Source organism: Podarcis filfolensis (assembly GCF_964270895.1).
Source record: "Podarcis filfolensis genome assembly, chromosome: 9".
NCBI lineage: Eukaryota > Metazoa > Chordata > Lepidosauria > Squamata > Lacertidae > Podarcis > Podarcis filfolensis.
The window spans coordinates 75,301,398-75,320,260 of NC_139610.1; the positions used below are offsets into that span (position 1 = coordinate 75,301,398).

At 48.0% G+C, this 18,863-nt stretch overlaps 1 protein-coding gene across 1 annotated transcript in view; it reads right to left on the reverse strand.

Annotated features, from left to right (window-relative positions):
* HSPA12B (heat shock protein family A (Hsp70) member 12B) overlaps positions 1-13,289 on the reverse strand; it is a 48,210-nt gene extending 34,921 nt beyond the window's left edge. Inside the window, exons 1-2 of the mRNA XM_083571265.1 lie at positions 13,086-13,289; positions 2,261-2,322 (exon numbers count right to left, since the gene is read on the reverse strand). Coding sequence (XP_083427391.1) covers positions 2,261-2,322; positions 13,086-13,213 — 190 coding nt within the window. The 5' untranslated portion in view covers positions 13,214-13,289. The remainder of the gene's footprint in view (positions 1-2,260; positions 2,323-13,085) is intronic.
* Positions 13,290-18,863: the final 5,574 nt, after the last annotated feature.

An 18,863-nucleotide genomic window follows, 5' to 3' on the forward strand; every position in this document is an offset into this window, starting at 1 on the left:
AGGGCCTTCTCGGTAGTGGCACCCGCCCTGTGGAATGCCCTCCCATCAGATGTCTAGGCAATAAACAACTACCAGACTTTTAGAAGACATCTGAAAGCAGTCCTGTTTAGGGAAGCTTTTAATGTTTGATGCATTACTGTATTTTAATATTTTGTTGGAAGCCGCCCAGAGTGGCTGGGAAGCCCAGCCAGATGGGTGGGGTATAAATAATAAATTATTATTGTTGTTATTATTATTATTATTATTATTATTATTATTATTATGTCACCTCTCACTCGCTTTTTCTCCAAAAAGTCCCCAAACTTCAACCTTTTCCCCTACAGGAGTAGCTCCATTTCCTTGATCATTCTGGTTGCCCCAGGTTTGCAAAGGCAGAGACAGACAGTATTTTCTTTATATACGGGATAACCAAAGATTACCATCCCTTTAAAGTAGGCCCCCTCTATCCTTCCCAGACCACCAACATCCCGAGAACGACAACTTTTCAGAGAGTTACTCCATCGCAGCTCCTGGCTGAACGCCTGGAGAAGCGAGTTGTTTTAAAAGGCTTGGGTTTTATGAGCCTGTCAAAGATGGGGTTTTTTTTTTTGTCCCTTTCCAAATATAGCTCCAGAGATTAGTCGCAGCAACTCTCGCTGTGAAGAATCAGTGACTGGAGAGACACGACACCAGACCCTTCTCTCCAATTCCCTAAGTGGCTTTTTCTGTCTCGGGTGCCTGTCATGTTAATATTTCATCTGGTACAAAAAATAGACAGAAACCAGCCAGGATTTTGAAATGAAACCAACATGTTCTCAGAGAAGGCTCTTTACCCAGATCTTCTTACTTGTGTGTATTGGGGGGTGGAAGGGAAGAAATGAAAGAGGCACTCTGCTGAAATGAAAACAAATAGCTGCCTTGGGATCAAAGCTGCTGGAACTGAGCTCACGCAGCAAACAGGATGCCTCGCAAAACGGTACACAAATTCTTAGGAAACAATAACATCATGGGTGTAAATTATAAATCATGCCACAGGTAAGTTGAAACGCTCAGGAACATGCCCTCAGCCTCCTCTGCGTGAAAGGAATTGCCATTACATACGCAGGCAATCCAAACTCGTCCTTGAGAAAAGTGGAACGGCCACTGGCATAAGAAGAGCCTGCAGGATCAGGCCAATGGCTTTTCTAGTCCAGCATTCTGTTCTCACAGTGGCCGACCAGATGCCTGTGGGAAACCGGCAGAAGGTTGATTGCCAAATAATGGATGCTTTTGAATTCTGGTGCTGGAGGAGACTCTTGAGAGTCCCATGGACTGCAAGAAGATCAAACCTATCCATTCTGAAGGAAATCAACCCTGAGTGCTCACTGGAAGGACAGATCATGAAGCTGAGGCTCCAAGACTTTGGCCACCTCATGGAAAAGACCCTGATGTTGGGAAAGATGGAGGGCACAAGGAGAAGGGGACAATAGAGGACGAGATGGTTGGACAGTGTTCTCGAAGCTACCAGCATGAGTTTGACCAAACTGGGAGGCAGTGGAAGATGGGAGTGCCTGGCGTGCTCTGGTCCAGGGGGTCACGAAGAGGCGGACATGACTAAATGACTAAACAACAACATGAATTCTGATTTGGATTGTGTCGTTCTGCAAGAGGACTGGTTCCCTCTCTGTCTGTCTCACTCTCACACACACTGCCAACACAAAGACCACAATCTGGATCAAGTCTCTAGGTGTAGACAGGAGGGCTTTGAACCTTTGTCCATCTTTGCTCCCCCAGCAAAAAGGTCCAATTAAAATGCCTGGAGTTGTGTTGGTTTTTTTTAGAAAAGAAGCCTGATAAGTAAGTGGGAAGGTGGGTTCACATTCTGAAGTGCCACCCCCTAAGCAACTTCTCTGTTTTGCCTCTGGCTATTCTGCAGTAATCCCCAAGCCCAACATCATTGTAGAAGTGACACTTATCAATTCCTCAGAAAGTTCAGGAACGCAACACAGCTAAGGCTGCCAATTCAAAACATGTTTGAAACAACAACGTGTTATCTTTCCTTTTTCCTTGGCCTTGGACAGAACTCCCACCCAGTGCATTGGTAAGTAACAGCGAGGTAATGTAAGATTACCAGGTCTAGTGTCTACTGCCCTCTGAGACAGTAGAGAAATTGTCTTCACCCTCTTCAGAGATTTGGAAAGTGGTACCCAAGTCATCCACCCACCACCCACATTCTTTTATTTTTCCAGGCTGAATATGCCCAGTTTTCCCATATCGCTGATGATCTTCCAGTATTTCTTACCGATCTGGAGAGTGTGCATTGCTGGTTCCACAAGCGTTGACATCTTCACATCACTTTTCTGGCTGAAAGACAGACAGAACATCCCAATCAAATTGCCCTCTGATTTATTTATTTTAAAAGATTTTATTGAAGTAAAGAAAGCAAACCAATTTAATAAAAACAATAGAAGTACAAAGAGGCAGTACAGCATATACAAAAATGATTTAATATTAGGTGGGTGAAGTATTTGAAACCATCAAGGAAGCCAAATTTCATGTTGTGCTGTGGAGAGGCTGTCCTGTGTGTACTTCTTGTAGATAAGATAAAATCCCAACAAGCAGCAATGAATTTTTCAGGGTTCTCCAAGCCTTTATTTTTCCAGCTAATGCTAAACTCCACATATTTTTACACCATGCATCAGTTGCCCAGACTGAAAGTCCCCGTCTCCTCACAGATGTCTAAGTCCCCTCCTCTCCAGGGCTTTTTCCAAGCCTGCGTGCAGCCAACCTCTCCTCCACCCTCTTCACGCCTCTCCTGGTTCTGGGAGACCAAGAGGGAGGGGAGCTGGTCACAAGAGAGGGGGAGACACCTTGACTTCGTCAGCAGCCTGACTCCTCTCTGCCTCTTGACCTCTCTCCTCTCCTGCTTCAGCTTCTGCCTCTGGTTCTGGACTGCTCTCTGCCACAGAGTCTCCCTTCTCACAGAGCCCTGTTATCCCTTCAGCTTCTAGTACCTCCTCTTCCCGGTCTTCTCTCTCATCTCCATCGGACCACTCATCATCGTCCCACTACCAATCCCCAGGCTCTGAGCCTTGTTCCCTTGGTGGTTCCTCAGCTGGTTCCTTCCTCCCATCATTTATCTGTGTCCAGCCAGTCCATGGCATCTGATGATGATATTTACTTATACATACATACATACATACATACATACATACATACATGCATACTCTGCCCATCTGGCTGGGTTCCCCCAGCCCCTCTATGTGGCTCCCAACAGAATATTAAAAACACGATAAAACACCAAACATTAGAAATTTCCCTAAACACGGCTGCCTTCAGATGTCTTCTAAATGTCAGATAGTTGTTTATTTCCTTGACTTTCTGATGGGAGGGCATTCCACAGGACAGGTGCCACCACTGAGAAGGCCCTCTGCCTGGTTCCCTGCAACCTCACTTCTCGCAGGGAGGGAACCATCAGAAAGCTTTCAGAGCTGGACCCCAGTGTTGATGGGAGTGGAGACGCTCCTTCAGGATGATAATGTTGCTGAGATGCCATTACTCTGGCAGACCTCTCTGAACACCCCACTGTCCACCCTCAGATTTCCAGAAGGCAACATCACGCCAAGCCCATCACCATGTGTTGCTTGCTGGCAAATGTGTATTATTTTTGGTCACAGCCCATGCACTCCATACACTGCATATTTCAGAACGCTCTATTCATGCTGCAGTGGTCTGAAGACTCCTTGTGTTGGTAACCTCAAGGCGCTCTATGTGGGGCTGTCCTTGAGTTTGGTTCAGAAGCTCCCGCTGGTGCAGAATGCTGCGGCCAAATTGCTGACGGGGTCACCTGTCCGGCAAAATGTGTTGCCATTGTGAAAACAGCTACCCACTTCCAATCATGCCAGGTTCAAGGTCCTACTCTTAATTTACAAAGCCCTGAACAACTTGGGTCCAGGGATTTCCTGAGCCTTTTCATCCCAGTTCGATTCCTGAGATTCTCTGCAGGAGCGTCACTGGCCATCCCTCAAGCGAGGCTCATTTGACAGCAAGAAGAAACCAAGGCTTTAGTGCTATCACCTCAGAGTTGTGGAATACTCTGCAAATAGAGATTTGGAAGGCACCTTCTATTTTAAATTCTAACTGCCTGCTGACAATTTTTCTATTCTGCCAGGCCTATGCAGGCAATTAAGGAAACATATTTCCACAAAGGCTAATTGACGTCTGTTTTTAACTTCTAAAATATGTTTTTATCGCGTGGTTTTAATTTGGATTATTGTTTATGAAATACATATTTTTAATGGTGTTTAGCAGCCATTGCGAAAGGCGGGTGAGATGTGATATTGAACATTTGTCTCAGGTGGGGATGTGCATTGACTGCAAAATTTGGTCCTTCTCCTTCTTTGGTGATCACTTGTAGCTGAGTAAGAGTGTCTTCCATGAACATGGTCTTAACCATGGGTAGGCAAACTAAGGCCCGGGTGCCGGATGCAGCCCAATCGCCTTCTAAATCTGGCCTGTGGACAGTCTGGGAATCTGCGTGTTTTTACATGAGTAGAATGTGTCCTTTTATTTAAAATGCATCTTTGGGTTATTTGTGGGGCATAGGAATTCGTTCTCCCCCCTTCAAAATATAGTCCGGCCCCCCACAAGGTCTGGGGGGAGTGGACCGGCCCCCTGCTGAAAAAGTTTGCTGACCCATGGTTAACAGTGAGTCTGTAAGTGACTGTGGAGGCCAATTCTGGATCCACACGTCCTTCCACAGTGGGGACAACGGTGTGGATTTGCCAAGTGTGCCTTCCTCATAGCACGTTTCTCCCTTTTGTCCTGAGTTTGAGCATACAATGCATACCCTATGGGGAAATTGCTTGCCAAAGTAGGAACAAGAATGTGTGTGAATGTTCAAGTCCACTTGAACTTGGGGCAAGCCAAACTGAAGAGTAGAAAAACGAGGCGACAGAGTCACACGTCTAAAGCACATCCAATACACACTTTAAGCACACGATTCTCCCCGCCTCCAAGTATCCTGGGATCTGTAGTTTGCCAAGGGTGCTGGGAACTGCAGTTCTGGGGGAAAGTTGTGTGCTTTAAATGTGCTTCAGTTCTTAATGTGTGTGGGTACAAATAAATTATTATTATTATTATTATTATTATTATTATTATTATTATTATTATTTATTATCAGATGTGCTTTAAATTCATGGTGTAGGTCAGCTGCGAGAGAAACTGAAATCAACACAGCCCTCCATTCCTCCCTGGCTAGGAGCTGATCTATCACCAAACATGCCTCAATGATCAGAATCGATATGCCAACGATCGCCAGATACTGGGCACAAACAACAGGAGCAGGCTATCTGAGGAGGGGCCACACCCCGTGTTCCAAACCCCGGAAGTCCCGAGAGGAAAGATCTCATTCTGAAACTGCAGCTGCCCAGCTCTTCCTGACCAGGAACACATTTCCGTAACTGTGCCGCCTATAAATAGAGAAGCAGGATAGGGTGGGAAGGGGGTGGAGAATGACTCCAGTGATATCAGCTGCAGAGATCTCTAAAGCTGGTTTAAAGAGCACACCCACTGCATTAGAGACCAGGGGCGCCAATCAAACTGATGCCAGTGCCTCATCTACCTGGCCCTTGTGAGAACAGGATGTAGGGCAAGACGGGATGCTGGCCTGATCCAACAGCCTCTGATTATGTTCTTATGCAGAGAAGTTAAAGGTGGTCCATAATTTGGCGGTCTGTCAACCCACCAACTTTGGGCTTTGGGGTGATCCCTGTTCACATCTGAAGACATCCTGTGTGCCTCCACTATTTGACACATCATCTTAAAAGTGCTTCTTGTGCATTTATAGTTTTAATCCTAACAACAGCCCTATAAAGTAAACCGGGATTATTATTCCCATTTTGTGGATGGAAGGATCAAGGCTGAGAGTGGGTTTGACTAACACTACCTAGTGAGTTCATGGCAGGTGCAAGATTTGAACCAAAGTCCTCCTGATTCACAGCGCAGTCTCTACACTAGCTCTCTAATCAGAGTAGAATAAAGGGAACCAAACCGATTTGTAAAATATTTGGTTCATAGTTAATATTTGGTTCACCTTTTTACTAGTTTTTTTCACTATTCTTTTCTAAATTTGCTATTCTCCATTTAAAGTAGCATTATGGGACGTGGGTGGCGCTGTGGGTTAAACCACCGAGCCTGGGACTTGCCGATCAGAAGGTTGGCGGTTCGAATTCCCGTGACGGGGTGAGCTCCCGTTGCTCGGTCCCTGCTCCTGCCAACCTAGCAGTTCCAAAGCACGTCAAAGTGCAAGTAGATAAATAGGTACTTTCTTTCTTTATCATCTTATTATTTTTGTAAACTTTTTTTTGAAATTTGAATAAAATATCATTAAAAAAAAAAAAAGATAAATAGGTACCGCTCCAGCGGGAAGGTAAACGGCGTTTCCGTGCGCTGCTCTGGTTCGCCAGAAGCGGCTTAGTCATGCTGGCCACATGACCCGGAAGCTGTACGCCGGCTCCCTTGGCCAGTAAAGCGAGATGAGCACCGCAACCCCAGAGTCGGCCACGACTGGACCTAATGGTCAGGGGTCCCTTTACCTTTTTTACAGGTTTGCAGCCATCGCTGTCCCTTTACCTTTACCTTTACTACTGAACAGTCATGGAGAACCCTGGGAATTGTAGTTTGCTGGTGGGTGCCAGAAACTGCAGCTCCGTGAGATCAGTCAGCAGCCTTAACAAACAGCAGTTCTCAGGATTCTCCATGACTGCTAAAGTGGTTATAGAAATAGATTGAAACGGATGGTTTGGATTTGACCAAGTTAGTCATCTCCCGAAAGGCTTGCTGACCAATTTGCTTACAAAACCTTGGATCTGAGTTTCCAGGCAGTTTCTAGCACTTCAGGAGCAAAGCAATTGCAGGTATGCTATTGGAGCTAAGCTGTTGTAATTCAGATTCTGCAAGGCTTGTCTCAGCTTGCGGCTGAGCAGTCTAAAGATTATCATCATCACAAAGGGCAATTTATTTGCAGAGCTGCCGGTGTTTCACACAGTGCGGTGTGTGGGTTTTAATTTGCAAGCTGTTTTGGGGGTTTTCTTTTGAATGGAAGGACCGGGCAATTGTTTGGGTTTTCTTGATAAATTGTTTATCTGAATTCAGTAATAAAGATTACTGAACTCATGGACATGGAAGTTTGGAGTATTCTGCAATGCTACTTTTAGACTCTGGATTTAACCATCTTATTCCACCCCACCCCACTTTTTAGATGGGAATGTGTGTTACTACGTATCAGGTGGCAAAGCTGGGGGAGAATAAACTTTGGGAACCTGGTTTTCCTTTTACAAAACATCCTCAGGTGCTCATCTTTTTAACTTCTTCAGAACTCGTCATCCAATAATAGATCACTGAAAAAAGGAGTGCTTGAGAGTCCCATGGACTGCAAGAAAATCAAACCTCTCCATTCTGAAGGAAATCAGCCCTGAGTGCTCACTGGAAGGACAGATCCTGAAGCTGAGGCTCCAAGACTTTGGCCACCTCATGAGAAGAGAAGACTCCCTGGAAAAGACCCTGATGTTGGGAAAGATGGAGGGCAGAAGGAGAAGGGGACGACGGAGGACGAGATGGTGGGACAGTGTTCTCGAAGCTAGCAGCATGAGTTTGACCAAACTGCGGGAGGCAGTGGAAGACAGGAGTGCCTGGCGTGCTCTGGTCCAGGGGGTCACGAAGAGGCGGATACGACTAAACGACTAAACAACAATACACAAACGGAAGTTCCCGGCAAGCTGTGCTGACATGACTAAACGACTAAACAACAACAACAAAAAGGAGGGCCATCAGGATGACGGACAGAGATATTATTACAAAAGGTATAGGCAGGTGTGGCCCTCAAACTACTTTGGAGTGCCAGACCATGGGTCATAACAAGAAAAGGGCCCCTGAGCATATACAGAGTGGCTTTTCTTCAACAAGAACTACCCTGACACAGTTGGATTCATAGGCACGGCAGGAGCTTTAGTCTCAAGTAGAACTAGCACCTTTCATTTTAGGAATTGCTGGAGATCCTTCTCTGGGCTTACAGAATCATAGAATTGTAGTGTTGGAATGGGGACGCCAAGGATCATCAAGTCCAACCCCCTGTGATGCAGGAATAATTTAAGGTATGCGGTCTACGCACCAGTCCCAACACAGTATTTGGGTTTAAGTATTTCTAAAACATGGAGAGAACATCCGATCCAGCGATTGCACCAATAATTCTCCCTCTCTCCTGCCTTGCATATGTTTGCTTCTTTGCCCTGACTTCTGGTAGTGAAAGTATTTTGTTTCCTATGATGTAAAAGGCAAAGCATACATAAGATTATAATTTCCATCTGTGGGATCAAAGGGCACTGCTACAGAAAGAACCACAAGCATTTGATTGGCTGCAGTGGCGTTGTCCCCGCACGCACCTCCTCTTGCAAAAAGAGAGAGAGAGAGAGAAAAATACAACTTTGAGCAGAAGCCAAGCGAGAGCAACCACCAAGATGTGATCATAATTTGCTTCCGAAGCAGTTTTCAGCGTGCAAAAAGGGCTCTGCAAAGCATTGTGCGTTTTCTCACAATCAGCCTTGAGAAACTGTTGGCTCACTCGGCCTCCTTTCTGGATAAAGGAGCACTGAAAGCGTTTGTTGTCTACAGCAGACTAGTCAAGAGGGGGAGGGTCTGGTGGCACATTTTTCGGCAACAAATCAAGAGCCACTAAGTGCAGGAAATCTCCCGGGGTTCTGCCCAGTGAGACATGGTCACCAAAGTGGACAGCCAGTTGGTTCCTTCTGAGGGACTGAGGGGAGGCAGGTGGAGAGAAACACAGGGAATTCTTAGAACAGGGAACCCTCCCTTTGTTAGATTCCGGAATAAACACTTCTGCAGAACAGGAATTCAAGAGAATTTCTTTCCAACTTTACTAATGGTTAAAGTCTGCGAGCCCATTGTGAAAACGAACAAAAAACGAACCAAGGGCAGTTTGCAGGATCAGCCCAAGCCTCTCCCAACTTGATGCCTTGGACTACAATTTTCATTAGACCCAGCCAATGCAGCCTCATGGGAGTTGTAGTCCTAAATATCTGGAGTTGGAGAAGCCTAGTTTAAGCTGAAATTAAGGGCTTATCCATACTGTTGTTTAAGGTGGCTCAGAACGTAAGAAGAGCTGGATCAGGCCAATGGCCCATCTAGTCTAGCATCCTCTTTTCACAGCGGACAGCCAGATGACCGTGGGAAACCTGCAAACAGGATCTCTCTTCCACTGTTTGTCACCACAATCTTAAGCGCTAATAGAAGCTTAGAGGTTTGCAGTTCATGGTCTTGTTCCATCTTTTGGCTGTTCTGTTTACAGGAGGAAAGAGGAAGAAAAGAAAGGTCTGCACCTCCAGATATCCTCCTCATCAGGCTCTCCTTCCATCTTCCTCTTCTTGCACAGTTCACGGAAAATTAATTTCGAAGAAGTACCACCACCATGCTCCACACTCAAAGTCCTTGAATGGTTAAAATGAGTTTGGCTTCTTATTTTCTCATCTTCGGACAAGTTTAGGTATGGAGATCAAGAGCCCAGAAAGAAGTTTTTCTTTGAGACTTTTGAGTCTAAACCAAGAAATTTTAGCAACCCACGGGGACATGGACATTTGGCAGGGAGCACTGCACCATGGGCTATGGAGTGTTTACAATGCACCTTCCAGGCTGTAATCGTGAGTTACTCGTTTCACCACTATCTTCCCTGTTAGACACAAGTGTGACTTCATGAAAAGGTGAGTGGGGAGAAATATACCCTTCCCAAACCCTGATTCTGAATGACATGGGATGGTTAAAGAAGGTGGGGAATTATACATCGGTCCCTGTTGTCTCAGGCCAATATTCTTCCCTGTATACGCTTATTTGCTTCCGAGAGCTGTTCCCACGCTTTTTACCTACTGGACTTCCCTTATACTTTTCTCCAAACACAGGGATGAGACTCAAAAATTTTGGGAATCATAATCAACAAAAAAGCCCCACCCTGACCCCTCTCACACGCTCATAAGTTCATCTGTTCCAAGAGGACCTGTAGACCTCAGCCAATACCCAGGCAACCCTTAACTATTTTCCAGATGGGAACTTAAACTGTTCTAGGCCCATGTTTCTGCTAGGGTTGCCTGCCTATTATTATTATTATTATTATTACTATTCCCCATCCATCTGACTGGGCTGCCTTCAGACGTCTTCTAAAAGCTGTATACAGTGGTGCCCCGCAAGACGAACGCCTCGCAAGACGAAAAACCCGCTAGACGAAAGGGTTTTCCGTTTTGGAGGCGCTTCGCAAAAAGAATTTCCCTATGGGCTTCCTTCGCAAGACGAAAGCCCATAGGGAAATCTCCAGGACAGCGGGGAAGCGCAGCGTGTCTTCCCCACTGTCCTCGGACCTCCTCCGAAGGCTGGCGGTGGGGCAGAGAGACCTCCACCCGCCGCCAGCCTTCGGAAGGCTCCTCCGAAGGCTGGCGGTGGGGCGGAGAGACCTCCTCCCGCCGCCAGCCTTCGGAAGGCTCCTCCGAAGGCTGGCGGTGGGGCGGAGAGACCTTCTCCCCGCGCCAGCCTTCGGATGGCTGTCCTGAAGACTTGCGGTGGGAGGAGGGTTTTCCTTCCCACCGCCAACATTCAGAATGCTGTTCTAAATGTTGGCAGTGAGGAGGAAAAACCCTCCTCCCACCGCAAGCCCCGGGAACAGAGGAGAAGTGCTGCGCGCCTTCCCCTCTGTTCCCGTACCTGTCCTGAAGGCTTGCGGTGGGGAGAAAAGCCCTTCTCCGCACCGCCAGCCTGGCAAGCGGTCTCCATAGGAACGCATTAATTGATTTTCAATGCATTCCTATGGGAAACCGTGCTTCGCAAGACGAAAAACTCGCAAGAAGAAAAAACTTGCGGAACGAATTAATTTTCTCTTGCGAGGCACCACTGTAGTTACTCATCTCCTTGACATTGGTGGGAGCCACCACTGAGAAGGCCTTCTGCCTAGTTCCCTTTCCAGTTGCTGACCAGGAAAAGCTTTTACCCAGTACTGAGAAGTCGTGATTCAAAGAAACTTTCATGCCACTATTATAGAGCAGGTGTAGAACATTTTGACCCCCAGGTAAGAGAAGTTACGATGCCACTGCAAGTCCAAGTTTTTTCTCCAATATTTTTTAGCTATGCAAACCTGGAAGCTCCAGATGTTTCAGGTGTCTGCTCCTGGAATTGGGACTCAGGGCTCAGACCTCACGAGAGCCAGTGTGGTGTATTTATTCTTTATTCCTTATTTAATGTAGTTTTTTTTTAAAAAAATCTCACGTGGTTTACGTAAAACAAATAAGCAGATAACAATAAAATGTATTGCCTAGAGGGCTGGACTCGGGACTTGAGAGGGTCCGGATTCAAATCCCTCCTCTGCTATGAAACTCACAGGATGGCCCTGGGCCTTACTACCTCACATTGTTGCTAAGGGTATAAAATGCAGAGCTGGGGAACTGCGTTCAGCATCTTGAACCCCTTGGAGGAAAGAAGGAGAGATAGAGCATTGAATTAGGGGACTTGGAGGCCTGGGTTCAAATCCTGTATACTTATGGAATTGGCTTACCCCAAATAGGCCCACTCAATACAGCCTGGGTAGCTCAGTTGGATAGAGAGTGGTGCTGATAACATCAAGATTGCAGGTTTGATCCCCATATGAGACAGATCACAGTCCTGCAATGCTGCATGTTTCTGCATTGGGCAGGCTGGACTAGATGATCCTCAGGATCCCTTCCAACTTGACAGTTCTATTATTCTGTGACGTCTCTGAACTGCGGAACTGGCCCTGCTACAGAGGCCATGTCACACTCACCCACACTTGTAAGAAATCAATATTTTAGCGAGGCAGCACCTACGTACACTTTGGAACTCACTGCCTGTTGACGCCACGCAGGTGCCTTTACTGTGCTCTTTAATAATATGGTAATAATAATATATTTATACCCCGCCCATCTGGCTGGGTTTCCAGCATCTGCTGAAAACGTTTTTGTTTAGGCAAGCCTCCCCAGACATGAACAACTTAATGGCCTCAGCCCGGTATACCTGTAGGAGCATCTCCATCCCCACCGTTCTGCCCAGACACTGAGGTCCAGCGCCGAGGGCCTTCTAGAAGTTCCCTCACTGCAAGAAGTGAGGTTACCGGGAAGCAGGCAGAGGGCCTTCTCAGTGGTGGCGCCCGCCCTGTGGAACGCCCTCCCACCAGATGTCAAAGAGAACAACAACTACCAGACTTTTAGAAGACACCTGAAGGCAGCCCTGTTTAGGGAAGCTTTCAATGTTTAATAGACTATTATACAGTATTTTAATATTTTGTTGGAAGCTGCCCAGAGTGGCTGGGGAAACCCAGCCAGATGGGCGGGGTATAAATAATAAATTATTATTATTATTATTATTATTATTATTATTATTATTACATGCATTTTATCCTGTTTTAGCTACTGTTTAATCATCTTTTGGTTGTTTTCCAAATCCTGTTCTAACTGTTTTTATTGACAATTTCAAATATTTTACTTAAAAAAAAAAACAAAATAGGTTTGGCGGGTGGTGGTTGTTCTTACAATCAAGCGGGGTGTAAACTTTGTTAAACAGATTTATTTATTTTTAATGCACCTGATAATCCATACATAAGTCAAAGAAGACCTGCAGTCTTACCCCAAGCTATTCCCGCAGCCCTCCCACATTGCTTGGGGTGGTTTTTGCAGTCTTGGGTAACCTACAACCTACCCGTAGCTCCGTTTATCTTCACAACAACCTTACAAGGTGGTCTCTCGCCCAGAAAGTCTGGCTCAGAGGCCGGGAGCCAGCCAACGAGCTTCTGGGTCGCGTGAGCAGGGCTAAGACCCAACTCCTTTTTCCTCCCCGACTCCAAGGCCACCCCACCAACCACCCCACCCTCTCCTCCCCTGGCATGAAGGGCTAGGAGAGATGCCACCTAATCTCCAACCTCCTTCCACCCTGCATCCTTCGTTCGCCACAAGCCGCCACCCCCAACCCCAACCTTGGCATTGCCCATGGCTTTCTAGAACTGCCTGTCTCCTTCTTCCAAAACTCTTCTCGCCCAAAAGGATTTGCCGAGAAGGGAGCCTCACCTCTTCTTCACGGGCGGTGCCAATGAACCGCAGATGCCGCGGCTGGGACAAAGCCCCCCAAGTCCAGCTGACCTTCCTGCTTCCCCTGAGGCCACCTCTTCTTCTGGACCTTGCAAGCTGAAGACCATGCCCAGAGAGAGTCCTTTGGTCTGCTTGGTCTCTCTGCCTCTCCTCCCAGTTTCCTCCAGGCCTCCCTCTCCTCCCCACCCCCTTATCCTGGCCCAGCCCAGACCTGGCTCTCGTTCAAATTGCAAGCCCAGCTGCAGATGTGCTGCATGGGACGGTGGGGTGGGAGGAAGAAGGGGGGGCCAGGCTCAGCCTACCCCACCCCTGCGGGACAGAGACCCCCAACACCTCCCTCCTCCTCTCTCCTTTGCCTGGGCAGCGCAGAAGCCCTTGCCGAAACATACCACCCCCTTCCAAATGTAGGGAGGCTCCCCCCCTGGATTCCTTTGCAGGAATGTGCAAGATGTGGAGGGCAGACACAACATGTGGGGAGGGGGGGAGGGCGGGGAGGAAAGACCCTCCCCTTCCCCAGCGCAGATTCTTCGAGAGAGAGAGAGGCCTGGGGTGGAGAATTGCAGGAGGCCAAGAAAAATAGAGAGAGGAAAGAGGGGAAAGGTTAACTGCGTCTCATATATAGCCCGCCTTTCAAGATCTGTTTTCTTTTCCTTTTTAGAGGGGGGGGGGGTTCAAACGTGCATAGGAAGCAACAGATGGGACCACAGAGAGCATCTTCTGCATCACCTAGCCAGAGTCTTAGCACCTAGCCCATGGGCTATGGAGGGTTACTAAGCACAATGGCTAGTCAGAGGCAGGAGCACTTTTGAATCCCAGTTGCTGGAAATTGCAGGAGCAGAGAAGATAATAATAATAATAATAATAATAATAATAATAATAATAATAATAATAATTTATTATTTATACCCCACCCATCTGGCTGGGTTTCCCCAGCCACTCTGGGCAGCACCCAATAGAATATTAAAGGTAAAGGTAAAGGGACCCCTGACCATTAGGTCCAGTCGTGACCGACTCTGGGGTTGCGGCGCTCATCTCGTTTACTGGCCAAGGGAGGCAGCGTACAGCTTCCGGGTCATGTGGCCAGCATGACTAAGCCGCTTCTGGCGAACCAGAGCAGCATTTACCTTCCCACTGGAGCGGTACCTATTCATCTACTTGCACTTTGACGTGCTTTCGAACTGCTAGGTTGGCAGGAGCAGGGACTGAGAAACAGGAGCTCACCCCGTCGCAGGGATTCGAACCGCCGACCTTCTGATCGGCAAGCCCTAGGTTCTGTGGTTTAATCCACAGCGCTACCTGCGTCCCAATAGACTATTAAAAACAGGATAAAACATCAAACATTAAAAAAACTTCCCTAAACAGGGCTGCCTTCAGATGTCTTCTGAAAGTCAGATTGTTTATTTCCTTGACATCTGATGGGAGGGTGTTCCACAGGACAGGCCCACCACCAAGAAGGCCCTCTGCCTGGTTCCCTGTAACCTCACTTCTTGCAGGGAGGGAACTACTAGAAGCTGGACCTCAGTGTCCGGGCTGGACAATGGGGATGGAGACGCTCTTTCAGGTATACTGGACCGATGGCTTTAGCAGAGGATTGGATAAATCAGTGGAGGAGAAGGCTTTTGATGGCTACTAGCCAGGATGCCACTGTCAGAAGCAGTTTGCTGGAACCCACAGAAGGGGAGAGTTGCTGCTGAACTCGGGTTCTGCTTACAGGCTGTCCGTCGGGGCATCTGATTGGCCCCTGTGAGACCAGGATGCCGGACCAGATGGGCAGCCCCCTTTGGCCTGATCCTGCAAGCTTCTTCTTCTGTTCTTAAAGGGCTGAAACAAAATAGTTGAAGAGAAGCATTGTTTGCCTCATGGTGTGTATATGAACTCCTATGTTTTGTTCCATTGTCACATCTGGCCAAACAGATTCGGCAGACTCAGAACAAGGCTGGAACTTATAGTACCTGTTTACCAAAGGTGAAAGTGAGATCACTGTGTTAAGGATGGGCAAACCTGTCAAGTTTTTTCTCTCTCAGTTCATAGTTTTCTCAGTTCTCCACATGTGCATTTTTTTTTAAGTCTGTGTGAAAATTCTGAATTTTTGGATGCTGTTTTAACTAATATACATGCCTTTTACAAGCACTGTCCCACAATGGAATGCATTTCTGTCTGTTATTTTCACTCATATAGGCATTATCTATGCACACCCCTTAATAAAGCTGCGTTTTTGTGCATTAGAGAACGGCATCACAAAATTCAGAAATGTGCGAATTTTGCAAGATAATTGTGTTTCAGTTCACGTCTTGCTCTAAGATGTAAGAAGGAGGTAGTTTTTCATAAAAAATACAAACAAAGATCAGTTTGCTGCAAAGCACTCTATGTGGGCCTGGTTTGGTGCAGAATGCTGCAGTCAGATTGCTGACGGGAGCATCCGAACCGAGATCATGTGATAGCATTATGATAACAGTTGCGTTGGCTGCCCACTTACAACCAATCCAGGTTGAAGCTCCTGTTCGACCGTGGAATGAATGACCTTAGAATGTGGTGCAACCCCCTGCTCCATTCACTGGAAGTCCTCTGGTTCTATGATTCTAGGACAGATTCTTAGTGGCATGCTTCCAAGAGAGCAAAACGTTGAGGCCATCATGTCACGAAAGACTCAACAGATTGGGAGAGCGTTTCATCAGGGCTTCCAAGAAAGCCACTTCTGCCCTGCAGAGGAGGTAGGATTGCAGGCATCACGGCCCCACTATGCGCGCGGGGGCTGGAGCCCAGCCCCTGCACGATTGGGGAAATCCCCGGCCGTGTCACACCCTGGCCAGCCAATCATCTGGCTTTGGGGGCATGGCCTGCCTGATTTAAACGCAGGCGCGGCAGGGGATCTCCCTCTTTTGCCGCCTACCAGCTGTTCCTGCTTTTCCCACCCTCCTGCCCTATAAGGTTTTCATCTCTTGACCTTGCTATGGACTTTGGTTGGTCGCCATTGAGGGGCCTGGTAGGAATTTTTCCACTTGGCAAATTGGCACCAGCCACTTCGTTTTCGCCTGCCTCGTAGCAAATCGTCACAACTTTCTGGGTATTGGCAGTTAGGCATTGGTATTGGTATTGTTTTGTAGATGGAAGAGGGGAGGAAGCGCCATCACCTGCCCCGCATATTGAAGGGTAGTCCGGTAAAAGATTCCGGGGGGCGTGGCCCTGTCCAAAGCCTATGGAGGTGAGGGCCTAAGGCACGCTTCCTATCAGTGACCCCGGGGGAGTTCCTAGTTGATGTGCATCAGCAGGACTCCCCCTACTGGTGGTTAACCCTTCCCGGTCTTCAAGCGGACGGGCTGAAGTCGGATATAGTCGGTTAGAACCAATGCCTAAGCCAATACCGCTCATCACCTGTAACCAATAAATTTGTGGCCTTATTTAGCCCATTAACCTTAATAATTGTGTCATGTGTCTTTATTTCCACTGGGGGGGGGCAGGAACTCGCCACGCAAGCACCACCCAATGGAGACGGCCAGCCTCACACCCTCTAGGTCTTTCCTGACTCGTTCCGAATTACGTTCTAGATCCTGACCTTCCCGCAGGGTCAGCCTCCACCGGCACGCCTGAATTCCCAGGGTGGCGGCTGCCCTCCGGGACACTGCTTATCGCTCACCTCACTGCCCCGCCTCGTCCAGGGGCATGTTTTTGTCTGAAAATGTCCGTGGCTATTTGTTGTTAAAAAGAGAGAGAGCGAGAGCCAAATCGTGGACTGCAGACCGAACACACCCTGCTTGGGAAGGGCTGGTTTGCTTCCTGATTCACAATAGAGGCCGTGTTACTAAATCCCCTCCGAAAGGGCTTTTGCCAGGTCCTAGAATAAATAACCCAAGTGGGACAAGGTCATTGTAAAGACTGAGTCATGGGTGTGGCCTTTGGGGGGGGCCTCCCCTAGACGTCCCGTGACTCAGGAATGCTCTCTTGGAGGAGAACATGTGCTCAGACAGAACCCTTTGCAGTGTGATGGCCAGGGACTCGGGCTCGGACTCGGAACCAGAGTAATCTCAGCCCGCACCGGATCCTTTGCCTCAGGCATCATCTGAACCAAGTCTGGGGCCTGATCCTGAAGAGCCCCAGTCTGCACAGGTTCCCCTGCAACAAACACCAGCTGGGCCGAGTCAGGGCCTGAGCCTGCCCTGGCTCCAGATGCGGGGATTACCTCATTGCCTCCACTTACAGCTACTCCACTACCAGTTGGGTCAGGGGAGGCTGAGGCGGCCTCTGGGTCTAGTAACCCACCAACGTCTCCTGAGCTGCAGAGACTGAGGTCTGAGAGAAGGAGAGACCTGAGTACTCGCAGGAGGAGTGCCCGACTTCGGGCGAAACAGGGAGGTGAGTTGCCGGGGGATCAGGACCGGCCACTACCCTGACAAAGATAAAAGGCTGTCGGACCTGCCCCAGGTTGCAGGAGCAACATTGCTGTATGATAGACCCTGTGCCTGACCTAGCCTGGTTTCCTGCCTTGTGTCCTTCCTTGGCCCTGTCGGACTGACTCCTAGCGGAACCTCCGGGTTCTGGGCTGGTCCTGGACCGCATTTCACAGGTTATCCCCGGGCCCAGCACATGCAGAAGCTCAGGGAGGAATAGAAGTGTTAATTTGGTATCATTCACCCTCTTCAAGAAACTGTGGGGCAGAGCTGGATTACCCCACAGGCAGACTAAGCCTATGGCTTGATTCTACGAAAGGTTACATGGGGAGACACAAAGCCTCAAACTCTGGGGAGTGGCAGGGGTCCTACCAGGCAAATGGCAGCCCGGATATGCAAGGGGTTGGACTAGATGACCCTTGTGGTCCCTTCCAACCCTAAAATCCTGTACTCTGCCAGAGAAAAGCATGCCCACTCTAGGTAGAGATTTCCAGGTGATGCAGACTGCCGTGTCCTGATCCAGGCTGCAAACTCCTCTGCAGCGCTTATCAGCTGCTAAGTACGAATCAGGCTAATCAGTAAATGCTTATTAGTGTTGATTTGTGCTTTAATTGCACATAAAATGCCCAGGCACTCCCTACTCCCCTGTCTCTTCCTCTCAGTCTCTCTCTTGCCTGTTATGTCTTTGTCTTCTCCTTGTCTCCCTTCTGAGCACAGTAACAGGCCTGGGATTATCGCAATCTACGCGACGCCAAAAAGCTTTTAGCCGGGCCTGTCTCCTTGCCATCTTGGTGTTATGCTTTAATAGCTCCTTAATGTTTTGACTGAGCGGTTTAATTCCAGGGCTCCCTGTTCCAGCCGCACCGAGAGGGAGGTTAACATGTCTTCCCATTTGCCTGATGTGATTTCCCTTGGCATCTAGAGGTGTGACCCCGTGTAGCGCTGAGGAGGCAGGTTTCGGGTACATGCTAGCAATTGGCTTGAACAGCAGATTGGTGCTGGGGGGCAGGGAGATTTCTCAATACTTTTCAATAAACTGAAAATATTGTCCCTTGGTGGAGGATAGAGAATGGTACAAATGGTTCATGCGGCCGCCTTTGGAACTGTGTCCAGTTCTGGTCACCTCGCCTCAAAACGGATATTGTAGATTTGGAAAAGTTTCTAAAAAGTGCAACTCAAATGATCCAGGGGATGGAGGGATACCCCTATGGAAAAAAAGAGTGCAGTGTTTGGGACTTTTTAGCTTAGAGAAAAGGCAACATGATAGAAATTTATAAAATTATGTGTGGCTTGGAGATAGTGGATAGAGAAACTTTTATTTCTTTGCTCTCTCGTAGGACCAGAACTTGTGGACATCCGAAGCTGAATGTTG